Source organism: Beta vulgaris, chromosome 6 (assembly GCF_026745355.1).
Source record: "Beta vulgaris subsp. vulgaris cultivar EL10 chromosome 6, EL10.2, whole genome shotgun sequence".
Classification (NCBI taxonomy): Eukaryota; Viridiplantae; Streptophyta; class Magnoliopsida; order Caryophyllales; family Amaranthaceae; genus Beta; species Beta vulgaris.
The window spans coordinates 13,998,631-14,023,395 of record NC_079207.1 but is presented as its reverse complement, the minus strand read 5'-3'; the positions used below and the strand labels follow the sequence as shown (position 1 = coordinate 14,023,395).

At 36.4% G+C, this 24,765-nt stretch overlaps 3 protein-coding genes across 3 annotated transcripts; 2 read left to right on the top strand and 1 right to left on the bottom strand.

The window, feature by feature from the left end:
* Window positions 1-50: 50 nt before the first annotated feature.
* Window positions 51-2,163, top strand: LOC104895835 (uncharacterized). Its single transcript, XM_010682462.3, has 5 exons — window positions 51-224; window positions 336-468; window positions 1,434-1,561; window positions 1,665-1,811; window positions 1,984-2,163. The coding sequence occupies exons 1-5, from the start codon at window positions 51-53 to the stop codon at window positions 2,161-2,163; spliced, it is 762 nt and encodes a 253-aa protein (XP_010680764.2).
* Window positions 2,164-4,697: 2,534 nt separating this feature from the next.
* On the bottom strand, window positions 4,698-6,214 carry LOC104895930 (uncharacterized). Its single transcript, XM_010682576.3, has 4 exons — window positions 6,041-6,214; window positions 5,835-5,967; window positions 5,154-5,278; window positions 4,698-5,021 (listed from the first exon to the last, which is right to left on the bottom strand). The coding sequence occupies exons 1-4, from the start codon at window positions 6,212-6,214 to the stop codon at window positions 4,698-4,700; spliced, it is 756 nt and encodes a 251-aa protein (XP_010680878.1).
* Window positions 6,215-18,728: 12,514 nt separating this feature from the next.
* On the top strand, window positions 18,729-19,538 carry LOC104895929 (uncharacterized). The gene has a single exon (XM_010682575.3). It carries the CDS (start codon window positions 18,729-18,731, stop codon window positions 19,536-19,538), a length of 810 nt encoding a protein of 269 aa, XP_010680877.3.
* Window positions 19,539-24,765: the final 5,227 nt, after the last annotated feature.

Sequence of the window (24,765 nt, the reverse complement as noted above, 5' to 3'; positions counted from 1 at the left end):
ATTAGCATTGTATTTAGCATTGTACTAAGAAAGAATTAGTAATAATAATAATGGTGGATGCATCACCAGAGTTTACTCTAGATGACCTTGGCAATGCCGCACGTAATGGTGATATTTCATTCTTCGAGTCTCTCTCCAGAAAAATACTTTCTAAAGTTATCAAACTCAACGATAGATGTGGCGCTTCTGTCCCCCACCTTGCCGCTGCCAATGGTCACTGTCAGGTACGTACACTCTTAATTAATCGCCATTGTTATAACTTACAAGTTTCTCTTTTCTTCATTGCATGTCTTTAATTATGTGTTTTTCTTTTATTTTCTTTTCTTTTTTTTAAGGTGCTGAAAATTCTACTAGATGCTGATCATGGAAAGACTATGATCCATGATAAAGACAATGAGGGTTATGGTATCCTTCATTTCGCTGTTTTTAGTGGCAATCTTGATGTTGCTCGTTTTCTCATTGACAATGGTTAGCAGTTTCTTTTTCTAATTTTGATTTGTGTATTTTGTTCTTTTACAATCAAGGGATCAATGGGTTTTTATGATTTCTTGTTTTTTTTTTTTTTATTTATTATTGGGTGATTTCTTGGTTTTAGTGACATTTGATCAACATGAAGTTTAATTAAGGTTAGTTTGTAAATTTTTATTTTCTTGGTATCATGTAGCTTAGTAATACTCCTAAACGTTTCCTCGCGCAAGAAATTACAAGTATATTAAGAATTTAGAATGTCTCTTTCAAAAAGAATTTAGAATGTCGAGTGTAGTGTCTACTCGAATGCGGTGTCAACAAGAAAAAAAACGGTGAAGTTTATTGATGGAGAGTTAAGTACGTCTGACTTCTGGGATGTGATATAGTACTACATGTAAATATTTCGACTTAAGTCTTTCTAGGTTTTCTAGTGTTTACATTCTATTTAGATTTCTTGAATCTGGATACCAGGTATCATGCATATTAATGTTTCTTGGGTAACTAATTAACTAAACTCTCTCTTTTACTAAACATAAATTTGCAACTTAATTTTTCAAATTAAGGTTTGCCTTATGCTTACTATGTTTTCTTGCAACTGCAAAAGTTAACTATGTTGCTCGGACTCTTCATTTCACCTCAAGTACCCGTGTCGGATCCTCGGCACTCGGACCTGGGTGGGACACTTGGACACTTTGTTTTGGGCTAAAAAATAGAAAAAATTCCAAAAAATAGCCGAGTCGGACACTTGGACACGTATCCGTGTCGGACATGGGTACCCGAGTCTAAGCAACATAGAAAGTTAACATATGTTGTATCACTTATTTACTGAGTCGCTGATAAGTTCACTATGGGATGATCTGCTGCTAAATTGACTGAAATTCTGCTTTTCAGTATTTACTTCTCAATGCACCTTTGAAGCCAACATTTTGTTATTTTCATAATATGAATAAAAAAATTGTGCACAGGAGTTGATATCAACATGGTAAATGATCTTGGTGAAACTGCTCTTATCCTTGCTGCTACAGGAGCTGATACAGAACTTGCTAAATTGTTGGTTGTTCATGGTGATGCAAACGTCAATGCCAAGGACGAGGTTCATAACCTACTTTAAGCACTTGCACATACACTTGTGTTGTGTCTAGTTTGTTTACAATGCACATGTATTATGGTGGTTGATACTTGAAAATTTATCTCAGTATGGGTGCACGGCAATGCATCATGCAGCTAACACAGGAAACTTAGAGTTGTGTAAATTCTTGATCCAATATGGAGCTGATATCGATGCCGTTGACCAATCTGAGTTTAGTCCTCTGATGACTGCTGCCCTAGCAAACCATGAAGAGGTACATTTCTATTTTTTACTTGTAGAGTTATGTGATTTCTTCATTCTGTATGGACTCTAACAGCCTCTCTGGTTTCTTTGATAATATGGTTTGTGACTGGTTTTACCATTATTGGCGTTTATTTATGAAGATTGACTTAATTGTGTGATCTTCTTGCTTAATTTGGTGAAAGGTTGCACTTTATCTAACCAGAAGTGGAGCAATTTGGGCGGGATTAGATGAAGCTGAGGAAGACTATATGACGGTTCTGGAGCGTTGTTCAGAGGAAGTTGGAGACGCAATTCTTGAAACTTTAAAAGAGATGGGTATGATTGTTGATCATGTGAGACGAGCTTCTACGTCATTGGGGTGAACATGTAAACATTCTCCCACAGATTTTGGGTGTGTAGGACTTTGTAACTTTGCTGCCTTCCCTTTTTGTATCTCTGAACTAAAACGTGATCTTATTTTGAGTCTCTATACTAGCTGAACTGTAGATAACCTTAGGAAATCCAATAGCAGTTGCTAATCTTGTACATCAATATTTTAGCTTCAACTTTGTCAAATTTGTAAATGTAAGCGAAAGAACAACAGATTTGATGCCTTCATTACTCTCATTTTGAGTTCAGACTTGTAACTATTTCATTGAAGAACTCTCTCTGGAACAATTGCAGAAGAAATGTTTTTGTTGAATGAATAAATGAGCTAGTCTAGATTGCTAGATTGGCTTTTTATACTCAAGCGCTCTAGATTATTATAGCAGACAAAAATACTTTTATTATGTTGATCTTTTTCTTGTGTTTGGCTACTTTGTGCAATGTGTGGAATTAATCTGTATTACGTATTCATTACTAAATTTGTACATCCCTTTCCCTCACTTACCTTTCTTCTTCCACCTCGACTATGAATTGTGCCACTAGTACACCACCACCATCAATTTTCCGGCGAGTCTGACTCCTCCGTGACATTTCATCTCCTTCGGCGAGCTTGAGATTATCATTGACAACCAAAAATTGTTTTTTTTCCCAATATAATATGGTGAGGCGTTCACGACTCACCACAGGCGACCCACCACAGGCACAAGCGTCCATGACAGGCGCCTGCACATGTGGTGGGGTGTCCATGTTGGAGTATGGACGCCTCACCATATTTTTATATATAAAAAAAAATTGAATTTAGGTCTTTAATTTATGAGAACTAAGTTCGTTGGAGTGTGGTCGACTGATGTGGGGTGTGGTGGACCTGTGTGCAATTCTTCAATTTCTGAGTGAATTTGTTGTTCAATTTTTTTTTTTACAGATTTGGGGTGTAGTGGACTGATGGTGGTGACGGCGGATGCTCCAATGGTGGTGGCGGTGGAAGAAGGGAAAAGGGAAATGGGGGAAGGTAGAGGGAGAAGAAATGAGAGGTACAAAATACAATATAAAATTATGTATTTAAGGCGTTGGTAGTTTTATGCTGTCGAATGGTAAAACCCATTTCCATTCTTCCGTCATTGTTGTCGTCGCTGCCATCACCACCACTAGTTCACCACACCCCAAATTTGTAATAAACAATTGAACAACAAATTCACTCAGAAATTGAAGAATTGCACACCGATCCGCCACACTAGTCGAACACGCTCCAACGAACTCGAATATAGTGAGGCCTCCAGACTCCAGCATGGACGCCCCATCACGGGTGCATGCACCTACCATGGACGCATGTGCCTATGGTGGGGCGTCCATGGTGGACGGCTAGACGCCTCACCATATTTTTTCAAGTTTTGGTTTGTTAGAGATAATCTCAAGCTTGCCAAAGGAGATGATGTGTCGCCGAGGAGTGACGCTCACGGGAAAAATTGGTGGGGTGGTAACTAGTGATGCAATTCATAAGGGATATATAAATCTAGTAAAATAATACGTATTTAGGGGACGTTTGGTGTAAATAGATGAATAAAAAGGAATGAAATCAAGCGTGCGGGGAGGGGGGGATGGGGGGAATGGTAACAATAATTGTTATTTTTATTGGGTGTTTGGTTCAACAAAGGAAATGGATTACTGGTAAGGGAATGGAAAGGATTTTGTTACTCCTCTAATATGGAAGGTAACATTTTGGAGGTGAGTTACCCTCAAGTAAGGGTTATGGTTAACCCACTACCCAAACCAAATTAAGAGTAATGGATTCATTATAAAATTTGTTTCGTTCCAAGCATTAAAAAGCTCAACCAAACAAGACCTTAGGGAATTAATAAGAAATTTTACCGTGGCATTTAGCAATACGGATAAATAATTTAATTCAGACGCTGCACAAAGTAGCCAAACACAAGAAAAAGGATCAACATAATAAAAAATAAACATACGTAATTCATGGAAATATATCAAATGAAGTCTGTTGGACAGTATAGTGAGATCGAGTGTGAGACCCAGCAGCAAGCTCCAAGTGGGTCTCAAGCCACGCTAGCAACAACCAACAACAAGTTAGTTAGGTTGTTAGAGTTTGTTGTATTGGTAATTCTTTTTCTATTTTTGTCTGTTGTAATAATCTAGAGGGCTTGAGTATAAATGCCAATCTAGATTATTCAACAAAAACATTTCTCCTGCAATTGTTCCAGACAGAATTCTTCAATGAAATAGTTCTAAGCCTGAACTCTAAATGAGAGTAATGAAGGCATCAAATCTGTTCTTTTTCTTGCTTACATTTACAAATTTGACAAAGTTGAAGCTACAAGATTACAAATTGCTAAAAAACAATGATGTACAAGATTAACAATTGCTATAGGATTTCCTAAGGTTATCTACAGTTCAGCTAGTATAGAGACTCAAAATATGATCATGTTTTGGTTCAGAGATACAAAAAGAGAAGGCAGCAAAGTTACAAAGTCCTACACACCAAAACCAGTGGGTGAGTGGAAGAATGTTTACATGTTCATCCCGACGAAGAAACTCGTCTCACAGTATCAACAATCATACCCATCTCTTTTAAAGTTTCAAGAATTGCTTCTGCAACATCCTCTGAACAACTCTCCAGAACCGTCGTATAGCCTTCCTCAACTTCATTCAGTCCCACCCAACTTGCTCCACTTCTAGTTAGATAAAGTGCAACCTCTTTATGATTTGCTTGGGCAGCAGTCATCAGAGGAGTAAACTCAGATTCGTCAAGGGCATCGATTTCAGCTCCATATTGGATCAAGAATTTACACAACTCTAAGTTTCCTGTGTAAGCTGCATAATGCATTGCTGTGGCCCCAAACTGAGATAAATTTTCAAGTATCAATCACTATAATACATGTGCATTGTAAACAAACTAGACACAACACAAGTTTCAAGGGTAATTTGATATTTCATTGTATGTGCAATTAAGTGCTTAAAGTAGGTTATGGACCTTATCCTTGGCATTGATGTTTGCACCATGAACAACCAACATTTTAGCAACTTCTGTACGTCTACTACAGGCAGCAAGCTGAAGAGCAGTTTCACCAAGATTATTTACCACGTTGATATCAGCTCCTGTGCACAGTTTTTTATTCATATTATGATATCTGGTATACAGATTCAAGAAATCTAAATAGAATGTAAACACTACACAACCTAGAAAGACTTAAGTCAAGGCAAGTAATATATAGAAAGAAAAACATTGAAACATCCTCAATTAAATTAGACTGCTTAAAAAAGGTCGATGGCAAACTGAAGTAACTCCCTTATTCATTGAATCTGTCAACACAACGAACACTACCCCAAAATTTGTTGCCAATTTATCAACCCAACCAATTTGGAAAAGGTCCTCAAAAAGGAACATGATGAAACGAGCTCTAATTACTATGTTACTTCGACACCCTCATTTACCTCAAGAACCGTGTGTTGTATCGGAACTCGGGCACTTCATTTCAACCTAAAATGTTGACGAGTTGGACGCTTAGACGTTGTACCCAAGTAGACACTCGTACGTATGTATGACTAAAAATCACCCAATTAAAAAAAAAAAACAAGAAATCAAGAAAACCCATTGTTTCCTTGATTGTAAAAGAAAAAAAATACAGAAATGAAAATAAAAGAAATTGCTAACCATTGTCAATGAGAAAACGAACAACATCAAGATGACCATTAGTACTAGCGAAATGAAGGAGACTCAAACCGTCAACTTGTTTGTCATTGATCAAAGTCTTTCCATGATCAGCTCCAATTAGAATCTTCAGCAGCTTAAGAAAAAGAAAAACCCATAATTAAAGAGAAACTTAAAAGTTACAACAATGGCGATTAAGAGAGTACTACCTGACAGTGACCGCCGTTAGCGGCAACATGGAGGAGAGAGGCGCCAAATTTATCGCGGAGTTTGATAACTTTGGAAAGTATTTTTCTGGAGAGAGACTCGAAGAATGAAATATCACCATTATGTGCGGCATTGCCAAGGTCCGTTGAAGTAAACTTTGGTGATGCATCCACCATTATTATTATTACTAATTCTTTCTTATTACTACAGTCAATAGTGTTATGGTTTGTACTTAGTAGAATTGTTAACTACAATGCTAATACTTCTAATTCTATTAGTACGTGTGATCCTATTCAAGAATGAATAACTAATTTATAGGATTGCGGGAAAAGGAGTTACGAGTATAGGATTAATGTTGACACTAGCCACGAGCCTAACGATGACTAATAAAATGATGGGAAATCAACTTTTTTAATTATACTATGCGGGACACTAGTATAGGATTCCTATTTTAAGTTCGTCTTGTTTGACAAATATAGTTCAGAGTTTAGGTGTTAGAGTTTAGATTTTTGCGGTTAGAATTTTTTAACTTTTTGTTAAGCAAATTTGATTTACGGTTGATTTGACAACTTTTTCTTATAAATGTGTTTGGTAAAATTTTATTACCATTTTTTTTCTGACAATTCAAAGTTTTTATTGACTACCAAAAAAAAAAAGAGTACAACCTAAGAGGAGCAAGCGTCAAAAGCAACCCTTCCCACACCTTCTAGGAAAGGTTTGGAAGTGAAGCTCTCAAAGCAAGCCCTTGCCAACACTTCCTGGACATGCCCAGAGAACAACATAGCAATGAAAGCCTATAACAAAAGCCGAGTTACATCCTGTCCTTGTCTACAAGTAATAGCAAAAATAATATGCTTAACAGCTTGCTGAGGGCTAAGGGCTAAGGGCTTGATCATCTAACACCTTCCTATTTCTCTGTAGCCATATATGATAAATACATTCTACAAACACCATATTAAGCAGTTGATGCTTTCTACAAGCTTTCCTACTGTATTTAGCCACAGTAGGGATGATTGTGACAAGATTAGTAACAACAGGAACATCAATTAGCTGCAGGCATCTACTCCAGATATGTTTGCTGTAGGCACAATTGAAAAATAGGTGATCTAAAGTTTCATCAGCTGCATTACATAATGGACACCTTTGATCTCTAACTATCTCCCATTGAAATAGCCTATCTTTTGTACTTAGCCTACCTTGTAGCAGCACCCATGTTATAAACATGGCTTTAGGGGTTGCCTTACTGTTGCAAATGATTCTTCTCCACTCCACCTTAGGTCTATCACCTCTCATAAACCAATAGCATTTCCTGATAGAGAATTTTTCATGATGCACAAACTGGCTGCAGGTGGCATCATCAATGAGAGCATGGCTAGAATCAAAGATTTTCTTCATAGCCCAAGACAACCTATTAGGAATAGTAACTGTCCATACATCAGACTGCTTAATATAATAGACATGTAGCTATTTGATCCATAGTCTATCTTGTTTTAGAGCCAAAGCCCAAAAATACTTTGCAATTGCAGCTTTATTCCAAGTAGTGATTTCTTTAAAACTCAACTGGTAGCAAGAAATGGTACCAATCCTGTCCATAGGAAATTTCTAAGAGTAGTCTGAATTTCCTTAAGCACTTTCTTTGGTAGCAAGAAAATCTGACACCAGTAAGCTTGAATGCCCTGAAGAATTTTATCGATTATGTTCGACCAGCATAGGAAAGTTTCCTAGTTGTCCAAGTTTTGACTCTAGCAACAATTTTTGCAAGGAGGGGTTTACACTAAGTATAAAACAACTTCCTTGAGTGCAGGGGCACCCCTAGATATCTAAAGGGGAATCTCCCAACTGGCATTCGGAGCATCTCTTATAGATTATGAATTTCATCATCATGAATCCCAGCAAAATATACATTGCTCTTGTCAAGATTTGCAACAAGTCCTGAAGCAGCAGAGAATTTATTGAAAGTTTGCATTAGGAGAGAGTGATGGAACTTTGATCAGCTCTTGCAAAGAGAAGCAAGTCATCTGCAAACATTAAGTGTGTGATGCCAAGTCTTTCACATCTAGAATGAAAGTTGAAATTTGGATTATGCTTCAAGAGATCTAGGCACCTTGATAAATACTCCATACATACAGCAAAAAAGAAGGGTGACATAGGGTCCCCTTGCCTTAGGCCCTTCTTGGCAGGAAAAGGAGGGTTAGGAGTTCCATTTATAAGGATGGTATAATTGACAGATGTGACACACACCATGATCCATTGAATAAATTCTGAGGGAACCCAATTTCAGAGAGCATCATTTGAAGAAAAGACCACTCTACATAATCATAGGCCTTCTTCAGGTCAATTTTGACCATACACCTAGGACTGACTTGCTTGGTAGTGTACCCTTTAATAAGTTCGGTTGCCAAGAAAATATTGTCAGAGATGGACCTATTAGGAATAAAGCCAGCTTGAGCAAGATCAACAACATCGCCAATAACCTTCTGTAATCTCAAAGTGATAATTTTAGTAATTATTACCATTTGTCTATGTGAAATGACTTTTAATAACATTTTAATACTTATGTGTAGTATTATTATTAGAAACAAAAAAATCATTGAACATATTTTTACCTAATAGTTGGTAGGCGTGTCGCGCACCTAACAAAAGTAATTTCCTAACTACCTCCTAACTATGTAGCAGGGTAAGTCAGGCTCGAATCCACAGGGACAAACAGTATCAAACACTAGGTATCTTGACTCAATTTAACTAGACGAGTGACAAACAATGATGGAAAGGATGTTGAACTAAGACTAATGCTAAACTACGACAATCACAAGAAACACACAAGGTATAATCAATTAATTAAAACATCTAGAATTAAGCATCACCACTAGCATGACCAATACATGAATAATTTCCATCCCAATAAACATAATCAACAATTCAAGAGGAGTAATGCACCCTATAACTACCACAGACCTCTCCCGAGTACCAATGGCTACTCTAAACAAGCAATCAAACCTACTCCCGTGGAATCATGCAAGAAAGAGACATTAAGCATAGCATCACAACTAAATTCCTAGCAATCCTATCTACTTATTCCCTTAGAGATATTCATACCATTGATTGAATCAACAAAACCATCTAGATTCAATTCCCATTGAAAACAAGATATATGGAGTCAAATCAAAATCATCTATCCCTAGTATGATAATGAACATAAGAACAATCCAATCAAACAAGAACAATTGATCACATAAACATGGGATTAATGGAGGAATTCATGTATTAAATCATTGCTAGGGTTTAACTTAACCCTAGATTAATAGACTATTCACACATGATTGAAATAACAAAACAAATAATAAACAAATTAAGAGACATACTAATAATGAAGGAAAGAAGAGATTAAGAAAACTTAGTCTTTACTAGAAGGAATCAAAGCGTAGTAATCAATGTTCAACAATGGAGTATTCTCAAAAGTTCTCTAAAAAGTAATAAAAAATGTATTCTCTAATAAAAAGGGGTCGTTTTTAACTCTAAGAAAATAAGTATTTATATGTCTCGTAAAAGTGGCACAACACGCGCTTAAAACGGCCCAGAATTCGTCTCGCCCGACCAGCCCGGGCGGATTTCGCCCCGGGTGGTCGTCAGGTTATAAACCGTAGAGTAGAAAATAGCGCCCCGCCCGGTCGGGCGAGATTCCGCCCGGTCGGGCCGCAACAAAATATTTTCTTCTCATCAAAAACGATGAAATTTGGCTAAGTAAGGGCGCCCGGGCTGTCGGGGCGGATTCCGCCCGGCCGGGCGATCGTTAGACTGCACAAAATCTCAATCTTTAAAACGCCATAACTTCTTCGTCATTCGTCGGAATTAGGCAAATGACCAGTCGTTGGAAAGCTCTTGAAATGTAGAATCTAACACAATTGGAATCACTCTATTTGGATTTGTATAACTTGATATATAATCAAAAGAGTGGACTGGAGTCATTTTTCTACTTCTTTTATTATTCGCTTTGCTTCAAAACTCTTCCAACTCAATGCTTGTGCTCTCGAAAGTACATCATCTCTTGTAATAATATAAATGAGTAGGAAATGCACTAAAACGTACAAATTCCTACAATGATCAATCTGAAAATACAAACACACTACAAGGAGCACATTAGTAGTAAAAATGGCTCCGAAGAGCGCAATTAGACCAATAATGAATGAGAGATGGAGGTAAAATCTCTATATAAAATAGACATATCAATAGTCTAAAGTAAAAGCTCCTAATAAGATTTTCATTTTGAGAGTTTTATTCCAAAACTCTCTCTAAAACTCTCTTTTACCAAACACCCATTTTGAGTTTTAAACTAATCAAAACTCTAAAAATAGTCCAAAACTTTTTTTTCCTCCAAAACCCTAATTGCCAAGCATATAGCTCGTACATGTCCTTAAAGGAGGGAATCGCCTTATTCGTCCCCCCCCCCCTTTTGAGGAAATGTGAGCATCCGATTTTTACCATATCTTACCCATTAAAAGGGAAAAAGACTTCTATAGTAACTTTAATTGCAAAATTTATCTTTATCCTTAAAATATTAGAATCATGAATCTAAAATTAGACCAAACGTAATCAGCTTATATTAGGTGAAGTGAGTATAATCTAACTCAAAATAATTAATCAACTAGTAATTAGGTCTGGATTATGCTCCGTATAAGGAAAAAATTCATTTATTAATATTATATTTTAAAATAATAATACTTAATGTCATTTGATCGAGTGGTTAAAGCTTTAGTATATAAATTTGAAATCGCGGGTTCAAACCCTATATTATATGCAATTACTATTTTTTTGTTGAATATGGATTACATGGAGTTAAATGAGCGCCATGTGACACCGTTTCTTATTTAAAAACATATTTTAATATATTAATATAGATAAGTAAAACTAGAGGACGTAGAAAACAACTCATGCGCCAACGTACCAACTTTGTAATATAAAGAAATGAGTTGCACAATAGACTTATATAACTATCTCGTTCCAAGTGAAATCTAAAATACACTTAAAACTACTTAGGGGTCGTTTGGTTGAAGTTGGAAAGTATAGCTTCCCTTGAATTTGCATTGCCCATGAAATTTCATTTCTTAAGAAGTACAATTTTTTGTTTGGTTGAACATGGGAAATTCTATTTCTCATGGGAATTTCCACTACCTAGAGGGGCCTAGGTAAGTTATTTCCTCCATTTTGTAGGAAATAGAACTTCCTAGAAAGTTCTACTTCCCATGTTTTTGCCAACCAAACAACAACACATATACCTACTTCCTACGAATTCTAATTTCCCATGTATTTGAAGGTTAACCAAATAAGCTCTTACATCATTGTTGCCAAAAATTGAATTGAAACCACTTGGCCTGAAATTTTATTTGAATATGCCACGATGAAAATAGACATTAACAGAACAAAAATCAAATTAATAAAAAACCCATCAGCCAATAATCCTATGGGTAATCCTAAAACAAAAACATAGCATAAAAGCCTTTGCATATGAAGTAGCAATAGAACTTGTACCTTTGACAGCACTTAAACTGGAGCTTTCTAGCATTCGACTCACTTAATCATAAAATTAATTGGATTACTGATGACGACGATGTTGATGAAGAACAAGATATGCCCCAAAGGGGTGACCTGAGAACACAAGAAGAATTCCTTGTCCAGGAGAGCTAGCCAAGTACCTGAGGACCCTAAGCCCAGCTTGATAGTGAGATGAAGTGGGTTGGTGCATAAACTTGCTTAATACATGCACAATAAATGTGATGTTAGGTCTTGTGACAGTCAAATAAATAGGCTTCCCAATGAGCGTTTGATATTTTTCTAGATCAGGGAGAAGGTTGCCAGTGTCATTTGTGAGCTTGTTGTGGGTGTCCATGGGAAGTTTCAAAGTCCTAAATCCTTGCAGGTTATATTCTTGCAGGAGGTCCAGTACTAATTTTTTTTTTTTGAGAAAGAAATATGCCTTCCTTGGATCTGTCTATCTCCAAACCAAGAAAGTAGCTCACTGGACCCATGTCCTTCATGTGAAAGTACTCAGATAGGAAATTTTTAGCCTCTTCAATGCCTGATTCACTGTTTCCATTGTGTTTAGTGAATAATGAGTAGTCAGACCTGGATTGTTCAAAGTGTTTGTGTTTCAAGGCAGTGCTAAGCTTAGAGAACCATTGCATAGGTGCCTATTTCAGACCATATAGGGATTGCTTTAATTTACACACAATTTCAGGTTCTTTTTGCTTCTCATTGCACTACTCCCCCCGTGTTTGTATCTTAATTATGTCACCTTGCTTGGTGTAACCTGGTGGGAGCTTCATGTAGACTGTTTCCTGCAAATCACCACTACCAAAAAAAGGACGATTTGCGTCCCCCCAAGTGCGTCGCACTACAACGGAAACGACGCAAAAAGTGAATTTGCGTCGCATGGGAGCCAGAGTGCGACGTAAAACAACTGCTCACAACCAACAGATACGAGCAATATGCGTCGGGATCTAGATGATGTGCGACGCATATCGTTCATGTGCGTCGGACCCCGAGGTCCATCCGACGCACAGTGTTGACAACTATCTGCGTCGCACGTCGTTGAGGTGCGTTGCAAATTACTAATTTGCATCGGACCCCAAGCCCATGCGACGCACATCAGTTGGGCCGCCCTCACAAATATCCCTCTTAAACTGAAATGAAACAAATCCCCATCTCCCATCAGTACCCAGCTGCGTCTTCCTCTCTCCCTCTCTCCCTCTCTCTCTCTCTCTCTCTCTCTCCCTCTCTCTCTCTCCTTCACTCGTCAAAATTCGTTCGTTTCACTTCAAGAAGTAAACATCATCTCTTTCGTTTCATTTTTTCTTTGGTCGTTGTGAAGGGTGTCGTTATAGATCAAAGGAGCCAAACTATTGGCCGTTGTGAAGGCAAAGAAAGCACCGATCAAGGGAGTCGAACTATTGGGCGTCATTACCGACGATGTCGAAAGCAAAGAAAGCATCGATGAAATCGACCAGGTATTCTTTCTTTTTCTTTCTTTTTCTTCGTTTAATCGCTTCATTTCGTGTTTTGTATGTGATTCATGGATTTCAACTCAGATTTAAGTTCTATGGAATTGAGTTTTATTATCGGTTTTAATATCATTTCATTTTTTTATATCTGATTATTTTTGTTCATTTTTTCTCGTTTTCAGATCTGAAATTTTCAGTAAAAGGATGGTATTTTCCTAGTCCGATGAAGGTATTCCGGCAACCTACCTCGAAATTTGTTCATGAACTTTGATTTTGACTCTTAACCTTTTCTCGTTTTCAGATCTGGTTCTTCTCGACTGTAGTTGCGTTTGAGGTGAAGATCTAGATTTGCACCACCATCTGAAATTTCGACTGTAGTTGCTCTGAAATTCTTTCTTTTATGATTTTGATTTTCAGTAATTCTGTAATCTTCTTTATTTTTCCGTAATTTTATTTAATTGATTTTTCTGTAATTTATGTATTCTTTTTTATGTAATTATCTCTTTTTCTTTATTTTCTGTAATTTATTATTACAAATCTACGATTCTTTTGTGAAGAAACTGAAATCTTTATTGCAAGTTTGCAACAGCCTCATTCCTAGTTTTTTTAATTAAAAAACAAAAAAAAATTAAAAAAAAAGTGCAATTTGCGTCGCACGTAGCCCAAGGTGCAACGCAAATCACTCATCTGCGTCACACCCTAGGCGATGTGCGACGCACATTACCCTTTGAAGCTTGGTGTTGGGCTAGGGAGAGCCATCTGCGTCGCACCATATACAACGTGCGACGCAAATAGCTAACTAATCTACATCGTTTTCGCATACGACGCAGATCAATTTTAGGTCATCTGCGTCGTGACCTGTGCTGTCGGACCCAAGTCCGAGACAAATAGGGGTCCAGGGTCCGACGTAAATCAACGTTTTTGTACTAGTGCACCATGCAAGAAAGCGTTTTTAACATCCATTTGATGGATATACCAGTCCTTGATGGCAGCTATAGCAAGGAGAGACCTCACAGTTGCAAGCTTGGCAACTGGGGCAAAGGTCTCTTCATAGTCTATCCCATATTTCTGTTTGTTGCCAAGAATAACAAGTCTAGATTTGTGTCTTTCTAGACTTCCATCAGGGTTATACTTGACTCTAAATAGCCATTTGCAACCTATGGCCACTTTACCAGGGGGAAGAGATGTTATATCCCAGGTGTCATTCATTTCAAGAGCATTTAATTATTCATTCATTGCAGTCATCCAATTTTGGTTTTTTACAGCTTGTTTATAGTGAAGAGTTTCACTATACTTGGTAACTTTGGAAAGGAAGCACAATGGTGCAGAGAGTTAGGTTCATAGGAGATGGTTTTTGTGATTTTTTCAGGGTGAAAGTGAGAAGAGTGAACAAGGTTAGTGTGGTATTCATTTAACCAGGAGGGAGGTTTATGATGTCGTGTGGATTTTCTCACTTCTGCAATGGGTGGTTGATCAGTGTCTTGTGGATCACTAATAGTTTCATCAGTAGTGTCTTGAGGATCACTGCCTGTTTGGCTTTCTGAAGGAGGTGATCATGTTTTGCAAGGTCCTCAAACCAAGTTTCATCTGGGTCGGTGTGCTCATATGTTCAATAGGTGTGTCATTTTTCTTGAACACTTTGTATGGGAACAAGTGTTCATAGAATTTGACATGTCTGGTTATAAAGGTGGAGTTGTTCAATATTATAAATTGAACACTCTATACCCCTTTTGGGTGTGAGGGTACCCTATGAATATGCATGGAACATCTCTAATGTCTAGTTTGTCACCAGTCTTTTTTGATTATAAGCCAAAACAAAACAACCAAACACTTTTAGTAAATCATAATCAGGTTTGGAGTTATGTAGTACCTCATATGGGGACTGGTTTTGAAGAGTAGGAGTGGGGAGTCTGTTTGTAATATGTGTGGATGCAAGCACACAATCTCCCCAAAAAGTTGAAGGAAGGCCCGCTTGAAGCTTCAGCACTAGTAGAAAAAACCTCAAATGCTCCGGTTGTTTAGGCCTCAAATGCTCCATAATTAACGCGTAGAAAACGTCATACGAGCATTTGTGCATTTTACAAATGCTCCGGTTTACAACCGGAGCATTTGTTTTTAAATGCTCCGGTTTTTAAGGAAAAACCGGAGCATTTGTTATATCAAATGCTCCGGTTTTTCCTTAACAATCGGAGCATTTGAGCTTTTCTTATAAAAAAAAAATTCAGACCTGCTACCCTGCTGGCCAGCAGCATGAGTAACAAGTCTGCAAAACACGAGAAAACAAAACAAAAATTCCATCTTATAACAGGAGCCAAAAAATCACAACTGAATACATGAGCAGCCAAGAAATGCATCAACTATAACAAAATCTATAATTTATTGGTTTACATCAACAAAACAATAAAGCATAGCTCCAACTTTTACGCATGTCTCAAATTCTTCCCCTCTTCTTTCCTATGCTCCATTGAGCACATGAGATAAAGAAACATGAGAAGCATTCCAGAACTTAATAAATACAATAAAATATATGTGTCATTGGTTTACAATGTTTACATTAACAAAACAATTAAGTATAGCTAGCTTAGGTCTGTCATCGTTCCAATCATTTTCTGTCATTCACTTGCGTAACAGGTTCACCAGAGTTAAAGCTCCAGCAACTTGTAGCATATTTATAATTATAAATCCAAGAGAAGCACATGTCAGAATCAGCTCATAAGATATGGAAGAAGTCTGCTGCTAACCAGACAGATAGCTATACAGAAAGGTCCAACACGAAAGCAAAGACATGAAGGAAGGAAGCAGAATTTACACGAAAGCAAAACCAAAAGCCAACAGACTGAAAGTACAAGCAAATAGATGTAGAAACAGAGAATATTTACAACAATATGAAGAAAAAAATGACTGATTTCTTTTCTGATACCTCTCCTCTAAACTCACAAGCATAGCAAAGAGGCATTCACATTGTTTTACTAAGCCAGAAGATTGGTGCCCAGTATATGTAAGCAAAGAAATACATCCATAAGTTTTTTCCTCTCTTTTGTGACTACGGCAAATAAACAACATATTTTAGCGAACTTCCCCTATTTAGGATGCAGAAAATGCCCATTTATCAACTTCATTACTCTTCAGATATATTATATCCATAAGATAAAGCCGCAGTAGAAAAAGTTGTGAAGTTCAAACTTAATCTCACCCCGTCAGGCTGTCAAATTACAATTATACCATGTATTCAGGTAAAAAAACAAAACAGAACAAAAACCAGGGGCGGATCCAAGGGGGGGCCTATCCGGGCCTTGGCCCCCCCATGTTCCAGAAAAAAAATCAATCTACTTTAAAGGCCCATAATAATATATATATATAATAAGCCAAAAAACTGAAGTTTTCAAGGTTTAAAATAATCCCTACCCTACCCTAGTAAGACAAGTCGGTACAATAGCAGGCGATTTCGTGAAGCAGAAAGCAATAGTACTAGTGCCGTAGTGCGTCAGTGGCTCAGTGCAGCAATTACAACAGCAAATTCAGAATTTTCATCCAAAAAGTACATCACTTTCTTTCTTTATTCTATATTTAATTAATTAATTATTAGTTGTCTTTAACTTCTAGTTTTATGCTAATGCCATGAATATCACTATATCAGAATATGATTGCCAATTTGCCATCAATCAATTGAATACTGTATACTCACCTTTAATTTCTAGTTTTCTACAATTCTACATCTTTAGTAATTAGTAGGCAGTAGCTTGCCTATGCTTCCAAATTACATTTATGAATTATGATATTTGCCATTCTTATTTCTTAGTGTTTCATACAATTGGCGACCATTTTTTTTTATTTTTTAACTTTTGATTGTATGACTTGCATAATTGTATCATGTTATTGTTATATTGCATATTAAGTTAATAGTTGATTTTTATATCTCATTAATAAAATTACTTAACTAGGATAATTGATAATTGCTAATTGCTAGACGAAGTATAACTTTTTTCTTAGCACTTAACATATAATTTTTATTTTAATTAATATCTTAATCTGATACATTATTAATATAATTCAATATTTTTTTTCTAGGTTTAAAATATGAAGAGAAAAACCATTAATTCGTACTTCCAAAAACAAAAACCTACTCCAGAAATAAATGTTGATAACGTGAATTTTGATGATCCTAATAACGACGAACAATGTGATTCCGGATAATCCAACTCAGATACCAAACCAACAACCTAATAGTAGTGACACTTCTTTTGTGCGTGATCCAGCATTGCATAAGCCAATCAGTAGTTATCCCTCCGGGATACAACGAGAAATTGTGGGCAAGTTCATTGAGTTTGGACCTTACCAAACTCGTTTGTCTGAGTATCCTTTATCAGGTCCAGAAAGCCATCCACGTCGATTTGTATCTAATTGGTTTAAGACTTTTACGTGGCTAGAGTATTCACCAACAACTGATGCTGCCTATTGTTTCCCATGCTTTTTTTGATAAGAAACCATTGGGGAAAGCTGGTTCAGATACTTTTACAGTACAAGGATTTAGAAATTGGAAGAGAGTTGGTGGAAAAGATTGTGCATTTGTATCCCATATAGGAAGAGACATTAATTCAGCTCATGGATATTCAGTTCAATGTTGGGAGAATATTCAGAAAAATAAAGGTCATATAGACACTGCTTTTGAAAATCTCACTCCAAAACAGATTGCAGATAATCGTTTAAGACTATCAGCTTCAATAAATGTTGTAAAATGGCTCACATTTCAAAAGTGTGCGTTTAGGGGACATGTTGAGAATGCCGACTCCAAAAATCAAGGAAACTTTCTAGAGATGTTAAAACTCATTGCATCCTATAACAAGGATGTACGAGACGTGGTGCTAGCAAATGCACCACAAAATGCCAAATATATTGCTCCGTCAATTCAAAAGCAAATTTTGCATGTCTTTGCTAAGAAAGTGCAGAATGAAATCCGAAAGGAGATTGGTCATTCAAAATTTTGCATAATCATAGATGAATCACGAGACGTATCTAAAAGGGAGCAAATGGCTATTGTTATAAGATTTGTTAATAAAGATGGTATTGTACAAGAGCGATTTTTGGACTTGGTGCATGTCAAAGACACAAGTTCTAGAACTCTCAAAGATGAAATAACAACAGTTTTGTCTAATCATGAGTTGAATATTAAAGATCTTAGAGGTCAGGGATATGATGGAGCTAGCAATACGTGGGGAGTGGAATGGTTTACAAGCTTTGTTTATAGATGATTGCCCTTATGCATATTATGTGCATTGTCTGGCCCATCAGTTGCAATTATCTCTTATTGTTGCCGCAAGAGAAGTATCTGAGGTTCATGATTTCTTCAAAGATTTAATTTTTATTGTGAATGTTGTTAGTTCTTCTTCCAAGCGTCATGATGAGTTACGGATAGTCAAGTAGCTGAGTTGGAGCACCTGATTGAAATTGAGGAGGTTGATACTGGAAAAGGGATGAATCAAATTGGTACATTGCAACGTCCTGGAGATACTAGATGGAGTTCACATTTTAAATCAATTTGCAGTTTACTAAGAATGTTCAATGCGACACGTACAGTACTTGAGAAAATAGCCATTGATCGTCGAGCCACATATTCACAACGAGGGGATGCTAATTATGCTCTTAAAAAATTATTAGCATTTGATTTTGTATTCATTTTGCATATGATCAAGAACTCATGGCGTTCACAGATTTACTTTGTCGAGCCTTACAACAAAAATCACAAGATATTTTGCATGCTATGGATTTACTTGTTGATACAAAATCCTCAATTGAAGATCTCAGAGATGAAGGTTGGAAAGATCTTTTGGACAAAGTACTCTCATTTTGCAACAGACATGGCACTCTAGTCCCAGATATGCAAGCTAGTTATTCTGATTTAATACGATCTCGACGTAACAAAGATAACATATCAGTGGAGCATCATTATAAAATTGATGTGTTTACAACTACTATGGATCAGCAATTGCAGGAACTAAATAGTCGTTTCAGTGAGAAAACAACAGAGCTTCTTGTCTTAAGTGCATCTTTGAATCCTAACAAGGGATATAAGAACTTCAATGTGGATAACATTTGCCGTCTTGCAGAAAAGTACTATCCTGCAGACTTTTCTAAAGATGATCAGTTTCATTTGAGGTACCAACTTCAGCTATTTTACCGATGTGTCTCTAATCATGATGAGATGAAAAATTTGAGTTCCATAACTGATTTATGTCGAACTTTAGCTGAAATTGGTAAGTCCAATATCTATCCTTTAGTTGATAGATTGATTCGACTAATTTTAACTCTTCCTGTTAGTACAACAACTTCTGAGAGAGCTTTTTCAGCAATGAAAATTGTCAAAACTAGCTTGCGAAATAAGATGGACGACGACTTTCTATCGGAGTACTTGATTGTCTATATAGAGAAGGATATTGCTGAAAAATTTACAATTGACTCGATCATAGATGATTTCAATTCAATGAAAACAAGGAGAGTCCAATTTTGATGACGAGAATAGTTTGTATCAAATAATGTTTTTGGAACATATAATCATATGATTGTGGATCTTTGTCCTTCAAAAATTCATATTTCTTAATTTTTGGTTAGTTAAATTTCTTGTTCGATTTATATGGCCCAGGCAATAAAAAAATTCCTGGATCCGCCCCTGACAAAAACATTTTAGTAGTAAAGGGTACTTATATTAATAACATATTAGCCTAACCAATACTAGAGAAAGAATACAAGCTAAAGGAGCGGAGAACCTCATATTATACTAACACATTATATTGGTTTCTGACATGAGGTAGAATCTGAAGGCAGCAAATCCCATGTCGTAAAAACAGTAGAAACTTCACTGCAGCATGTTCAGCTGCATCAATTGGCTACTAAAATTAGCAAATAATTGGCACCCATGTAGCTGGCAGTGTTTCTAACCATTGGTTTTCCAAAATCTTTGGTTAATGCTGTTATTATGTTTCGCCACACAATGAGGGAACGAATCATTCGTTTCGATCGAAATTCGAAACTAATAAACAAAAATTCATGTATATATTCTTGTCTTGTAAAAGAAAATACAAGAAGAGAACATATATTTCAGTTTATTAATAGAACCAATTCACTGTATTTCCCTATACAAGAGATAAGCCAATGTTGATAAATAAAAGGTCCAATTATTTGTAAAAATATGCTGAAATCGGGGCTAATCATGTCCAAACATGTAGAATAAGTTCAGTTCTGAAAAGGTCAGGTGAAAAGAATGTTATACCGTGCAATACATCATGTAAAGAACCCATTGTTGTGTACTGATAAACCAATATTCTGTTACTTTGATCCAAACAATAACCCACAAGCTCTGTAAAATGCTCATGGTTTAGTCTTGAAACTATTGACAACTGCAATGAGCCACATAACAAGCGAGAAATTGGATCAAAAATCCGAAAAAATAGAGTTTCTAAAGTATACGAAGAAATATAATGTAAGATACCTGAGCTTCAAAATCAGAATCTGAATCCTGCGCAGAACTCGTATCCAATTTCTTAATTGCAGCCTCTTGGCCATTGTTTAACTTGCCATGGAATACTCGGCCATAAGAACCTTCTCCAACCAATGTTTTCTGAATGAAATTGTTGGTACATTTGTTGAGTTCATCCAATGACAAAGCCGACAGTTCTATTGGTAAAGCTTTCTTTGGAGCTCCACTTGTTGCTGCATTACTAGTTCTTGGCTCTCCTCTATTCCCAACTATTAGTTTCCCCAAATGAGATTTTCTTTCTTATCAGAAAAAAACTAACACCTGACAGATACAATTTTTTTTTAAAAATATAATTTTATCATCTGATAAGCTTCATTCATGGGCTGACAATCTCAAATTCCATGTGGAGCGAAAAAACTATTAGGAAAAACATTTTGATCACCTGACTGCAAGAATCAGGAACCTTGTTCTTTCCTAATTGTACATTGTTCTAACAGCTACCTTAGAAGTTAAATATCCTAGTCCTAAGAATCCAGAGAATCTTTCATGGTACAACTCCCACGTCTACAAAAGCTTAATAAACATTTTGAACACAGCAGCATACCAAGAAGTCATGTATAGTAAGAAAGAGGCACATCCGTTTGCTCAATTTTGAAAAACAGATCTGTGAGCGTAGTAAGAGCATCTACAATGGGGTGGGTTGGTCTTACTTGGTCTTGGAGTTTTTTTTTCTCTCTCCTTTCCTCCTTCTTACACCTCACATCCCACTAAAATTCCCACCAACTCATCTGTTTTTTGTCACAATGGTGTGGTTGGTCTTACTTGGTTTTTCTATTTCTCTCTCTTACTTTTACCAAACCCCACCATATTCTCTCTCCTACCTTTACCAAACTCCACCATATACAATGTTTATTTTTTATATAAAATAGATGATTTAAATTAATAAAAGCTACTTTTTGTGCACGCCATCCCATGCTCATATGGTCTGGATTTCCAGACCAACCAAGCCAAAGAGTCAAGTTCCACAACAACAAAACCAAGTAAAACTAGTTTTACTATTTGCTAGACCAAGCTAAACCCACCCCATTGTAGATGCTCTAAGAGTATATTCTTCCCATCCAGTCATTCCCCATACAAGGTCGTCTGCCTTGAGTTTGGATGCCGGGAATCCACAACTTTGGCAACTCCATATCCCGTAATAGGCTGCAATATTCACCATATCAATTCAGACATCCAACTTTTGTGTTAAATGAAAAGACCTTTATCACTAATTTCTGAAACAAGGAAGATTATACACTACTGTGTGACAAGGCAGCATGCGTGGGCAGCGAGGTTGCAAAACAGAGGTGCAGTGCATTGAATATGGGGAAGGGAGGTTTGGCTGTTTGCTAATCTTCAGAGTGATAAATTCATCAGTATAACAACAATCCAGTTCTACTAACTACACTCAAATGAATACAAATTATTATGAACCAGTGATTCGAACTTTTACGACATAATTAGGAATCTAATTAACTACACAAAACAGTGATCTTGAATATAAATTAACTACACAAAAGTGCAACTAGAAAAAACGGTGCACACACCAAAGAAGGAAGAAAAACATGACCTGGGATTTCAAGTTAGATAATATAAATGAGAGTGTTTATTTATATGAATAATAGGAGAAAACACTCATGTTTTAAGTAATTATTCATTCAACATATATATAACCCAAGCATATGATAGGTTTAGTCATACTAAGTTGAACAAATACTTGTTAGACTTGAAATATACACAGTTTAGGTCACAAATCTGTTAAGGTAGTGTTTGGAAACTTGTATTTCTTTTCAAATAATGGAATTGAAATCTGGAATTTGAAGTTTGTATTTCAATTCCTAATCATTGTTTTGTAAAGGGGGTTTGATAGAGGAGAGAGAAATAGAGGTTTAATGGAAGAGAGAGAAAAAATGATTTACTAAAGGAGAGAGAGAAATAAATATTAGAAAGAATGAGTGAAGTTGGGATGTAGATACTCATAGAGTTAGGATATGTATGAGGAGAGAATTTCAAATGACAAGGTAATAACTTGAATTTTAAATTCTACTAATACAAGCCTTATGATAGGAATTTGGACAAATTCCATGATTTCAAATTCCATGTCATCCAAACAATAGATTTTATCCAAATCCAGAATTTGAAATGAAATCTTCCTATCCAAACATAGCATAATATGATTTCAAATCAATGAATTCACGCCACATTAACCGCTATTCATTTCGTTCATCTGTTACAAGTTGTTCTGCGTTATCGCAACCAATACCATGAATGCAACCGCATCCGCGATTTTCCTCCTAGATATGATGTCGAAAGCTTAATGTCTTGATCCAAACAAAATTCCGAATAATAACGAGTTAACGAATTAGTTTAAATTTGTTTAGATTTTTGGAAACAAATACATTCCTATCAACGGTTGGTTTCCTAGTGTTAGGCATATGAAGTCATTAATCCATAGACAGTTATTGTTAGTTTCCAAACCTCGGCAATGCAGGGGGTAAACTATAATAAAAATGTTAAGTACTTTAAGGTTATTAAAGACTAGGTAGCACTGATACGGATACGGGGACGGATACGGGGACGGGTACGGGGACGAAAAACGGCAAAACCAAAATTTTCAAAAACGGGTACGGCTTGGATTCGGTAAAAAAAAATCGATAATATTACCTTACATTTTTAATAGATATAATCTCCATTTAATTTATGTAGAACCGTATTAAATGACATAAATATAAAATATAAACTAATAATTTAAAAAAAGTCTGGTAAAATAAACAGTCATTAAAAAAGAAAAGTAATGATATAGCCCATATCTTTATATATGTGCTTAATTATGATAAATCAGAATGTTGTAATAGAAGTATAATAATTGGAATTCGGTGCAATAAGAAAAAAAAAATAGCTAGGGTAAAAGACTCAAATCGGTAAAAGATAAGTTTGTTGTATGGCACAAGTTGATGAAGTAATAAAGAACAGAAAAAAACAAACCCTCCACTAACTCAAACCCCAAAGGAACCTGACCACCTACTCACCTAGTCTACTTTTATATATTAAATAATATAAACAAACCTGTCCCAATACTCAAAAAAAAATCTGACTCGGGTATAATTCGCAGTCTACAGTTCACCCACTACCACTAGTCATTTAATTTTTAAATATGAAAAAAACAGCTGTCTCTTTTACCTCCCTTCCCCTTTCTCTCTCCTTCCCAGTTCCAAAAAACACGATTATTGAAATCCGGCCATGGCAATGAATAAAAGCTTCAAGAAATCCGGCCATGACAGAGGGGTACGCCTTAAAGCTTCAAGATCCGTCCCCAAAACGTTCCCATCAACCACCCTAGCCGTCCCCTACTGAACCCGACGTCCCCACCACTCAAGAGTCGTCACGGGGACGTTTTTCCGCCGTAGTCGTCTCGTACCCGTACCGTACCCGTCCCCGGTACGGGAAACGGCACTCCGGGGAAGTACCCGTGCTTCATAGATTAAAGATATCTATTACTTCTAATCCATAAACCATCATTGATCTTGTCAAGTGCTTCTAGTTTTAGATTCCAGAATATGATGCTCCATAGCAAAAGCTTCAGTCTCAAGACCTATAACATAATTATTACTTGGAATCCAACAGATGATCCTAAAAAAAATAGAAAATAAAAAGGGAGATTGCAAGAACAGGTATGTGGATCTGCATAGTTATTGTGATCCTCAAAATTCTATCACCAGAAAACTTTTGTCAAGGCTTTTCTGTTCTTTCTAGAAGTTCTAACAGTTGCTTCAGGTATGCCCCAAAATATAATCTGGTGTCAGAAACCATTCAAGACCCAACGACGACAGCAAGAAAGCACGGTCAATAATGATAACAAAGACCACAAGGAACATAAAAAGAAAAGCGCAAAATTATCCTCACAAAACAGCCAGAGAGTGATAGATTTTCAAATTAACAAGTTTAAACTAAAGTAATATTCATCAGGAACCGGCCAGTTTATATTCATTAGCTGTCACCACTTATCTAGTTTCGATAGTTTGCTTATGTGATGTTCGATTGTGACTTCATTTAAACCATGGTATAGTAATATTGCTCTTAAAATCAATTGCATAAGAATATTATAACAACTTGCAAAAAGACACACATTACATTCGACCTCACGAGCAGACGAGCTCACACAATTAAAAAATGCAACAAAACCCGATAATGAAAACCTAAGAACCTAAATCCAAACTAGCTA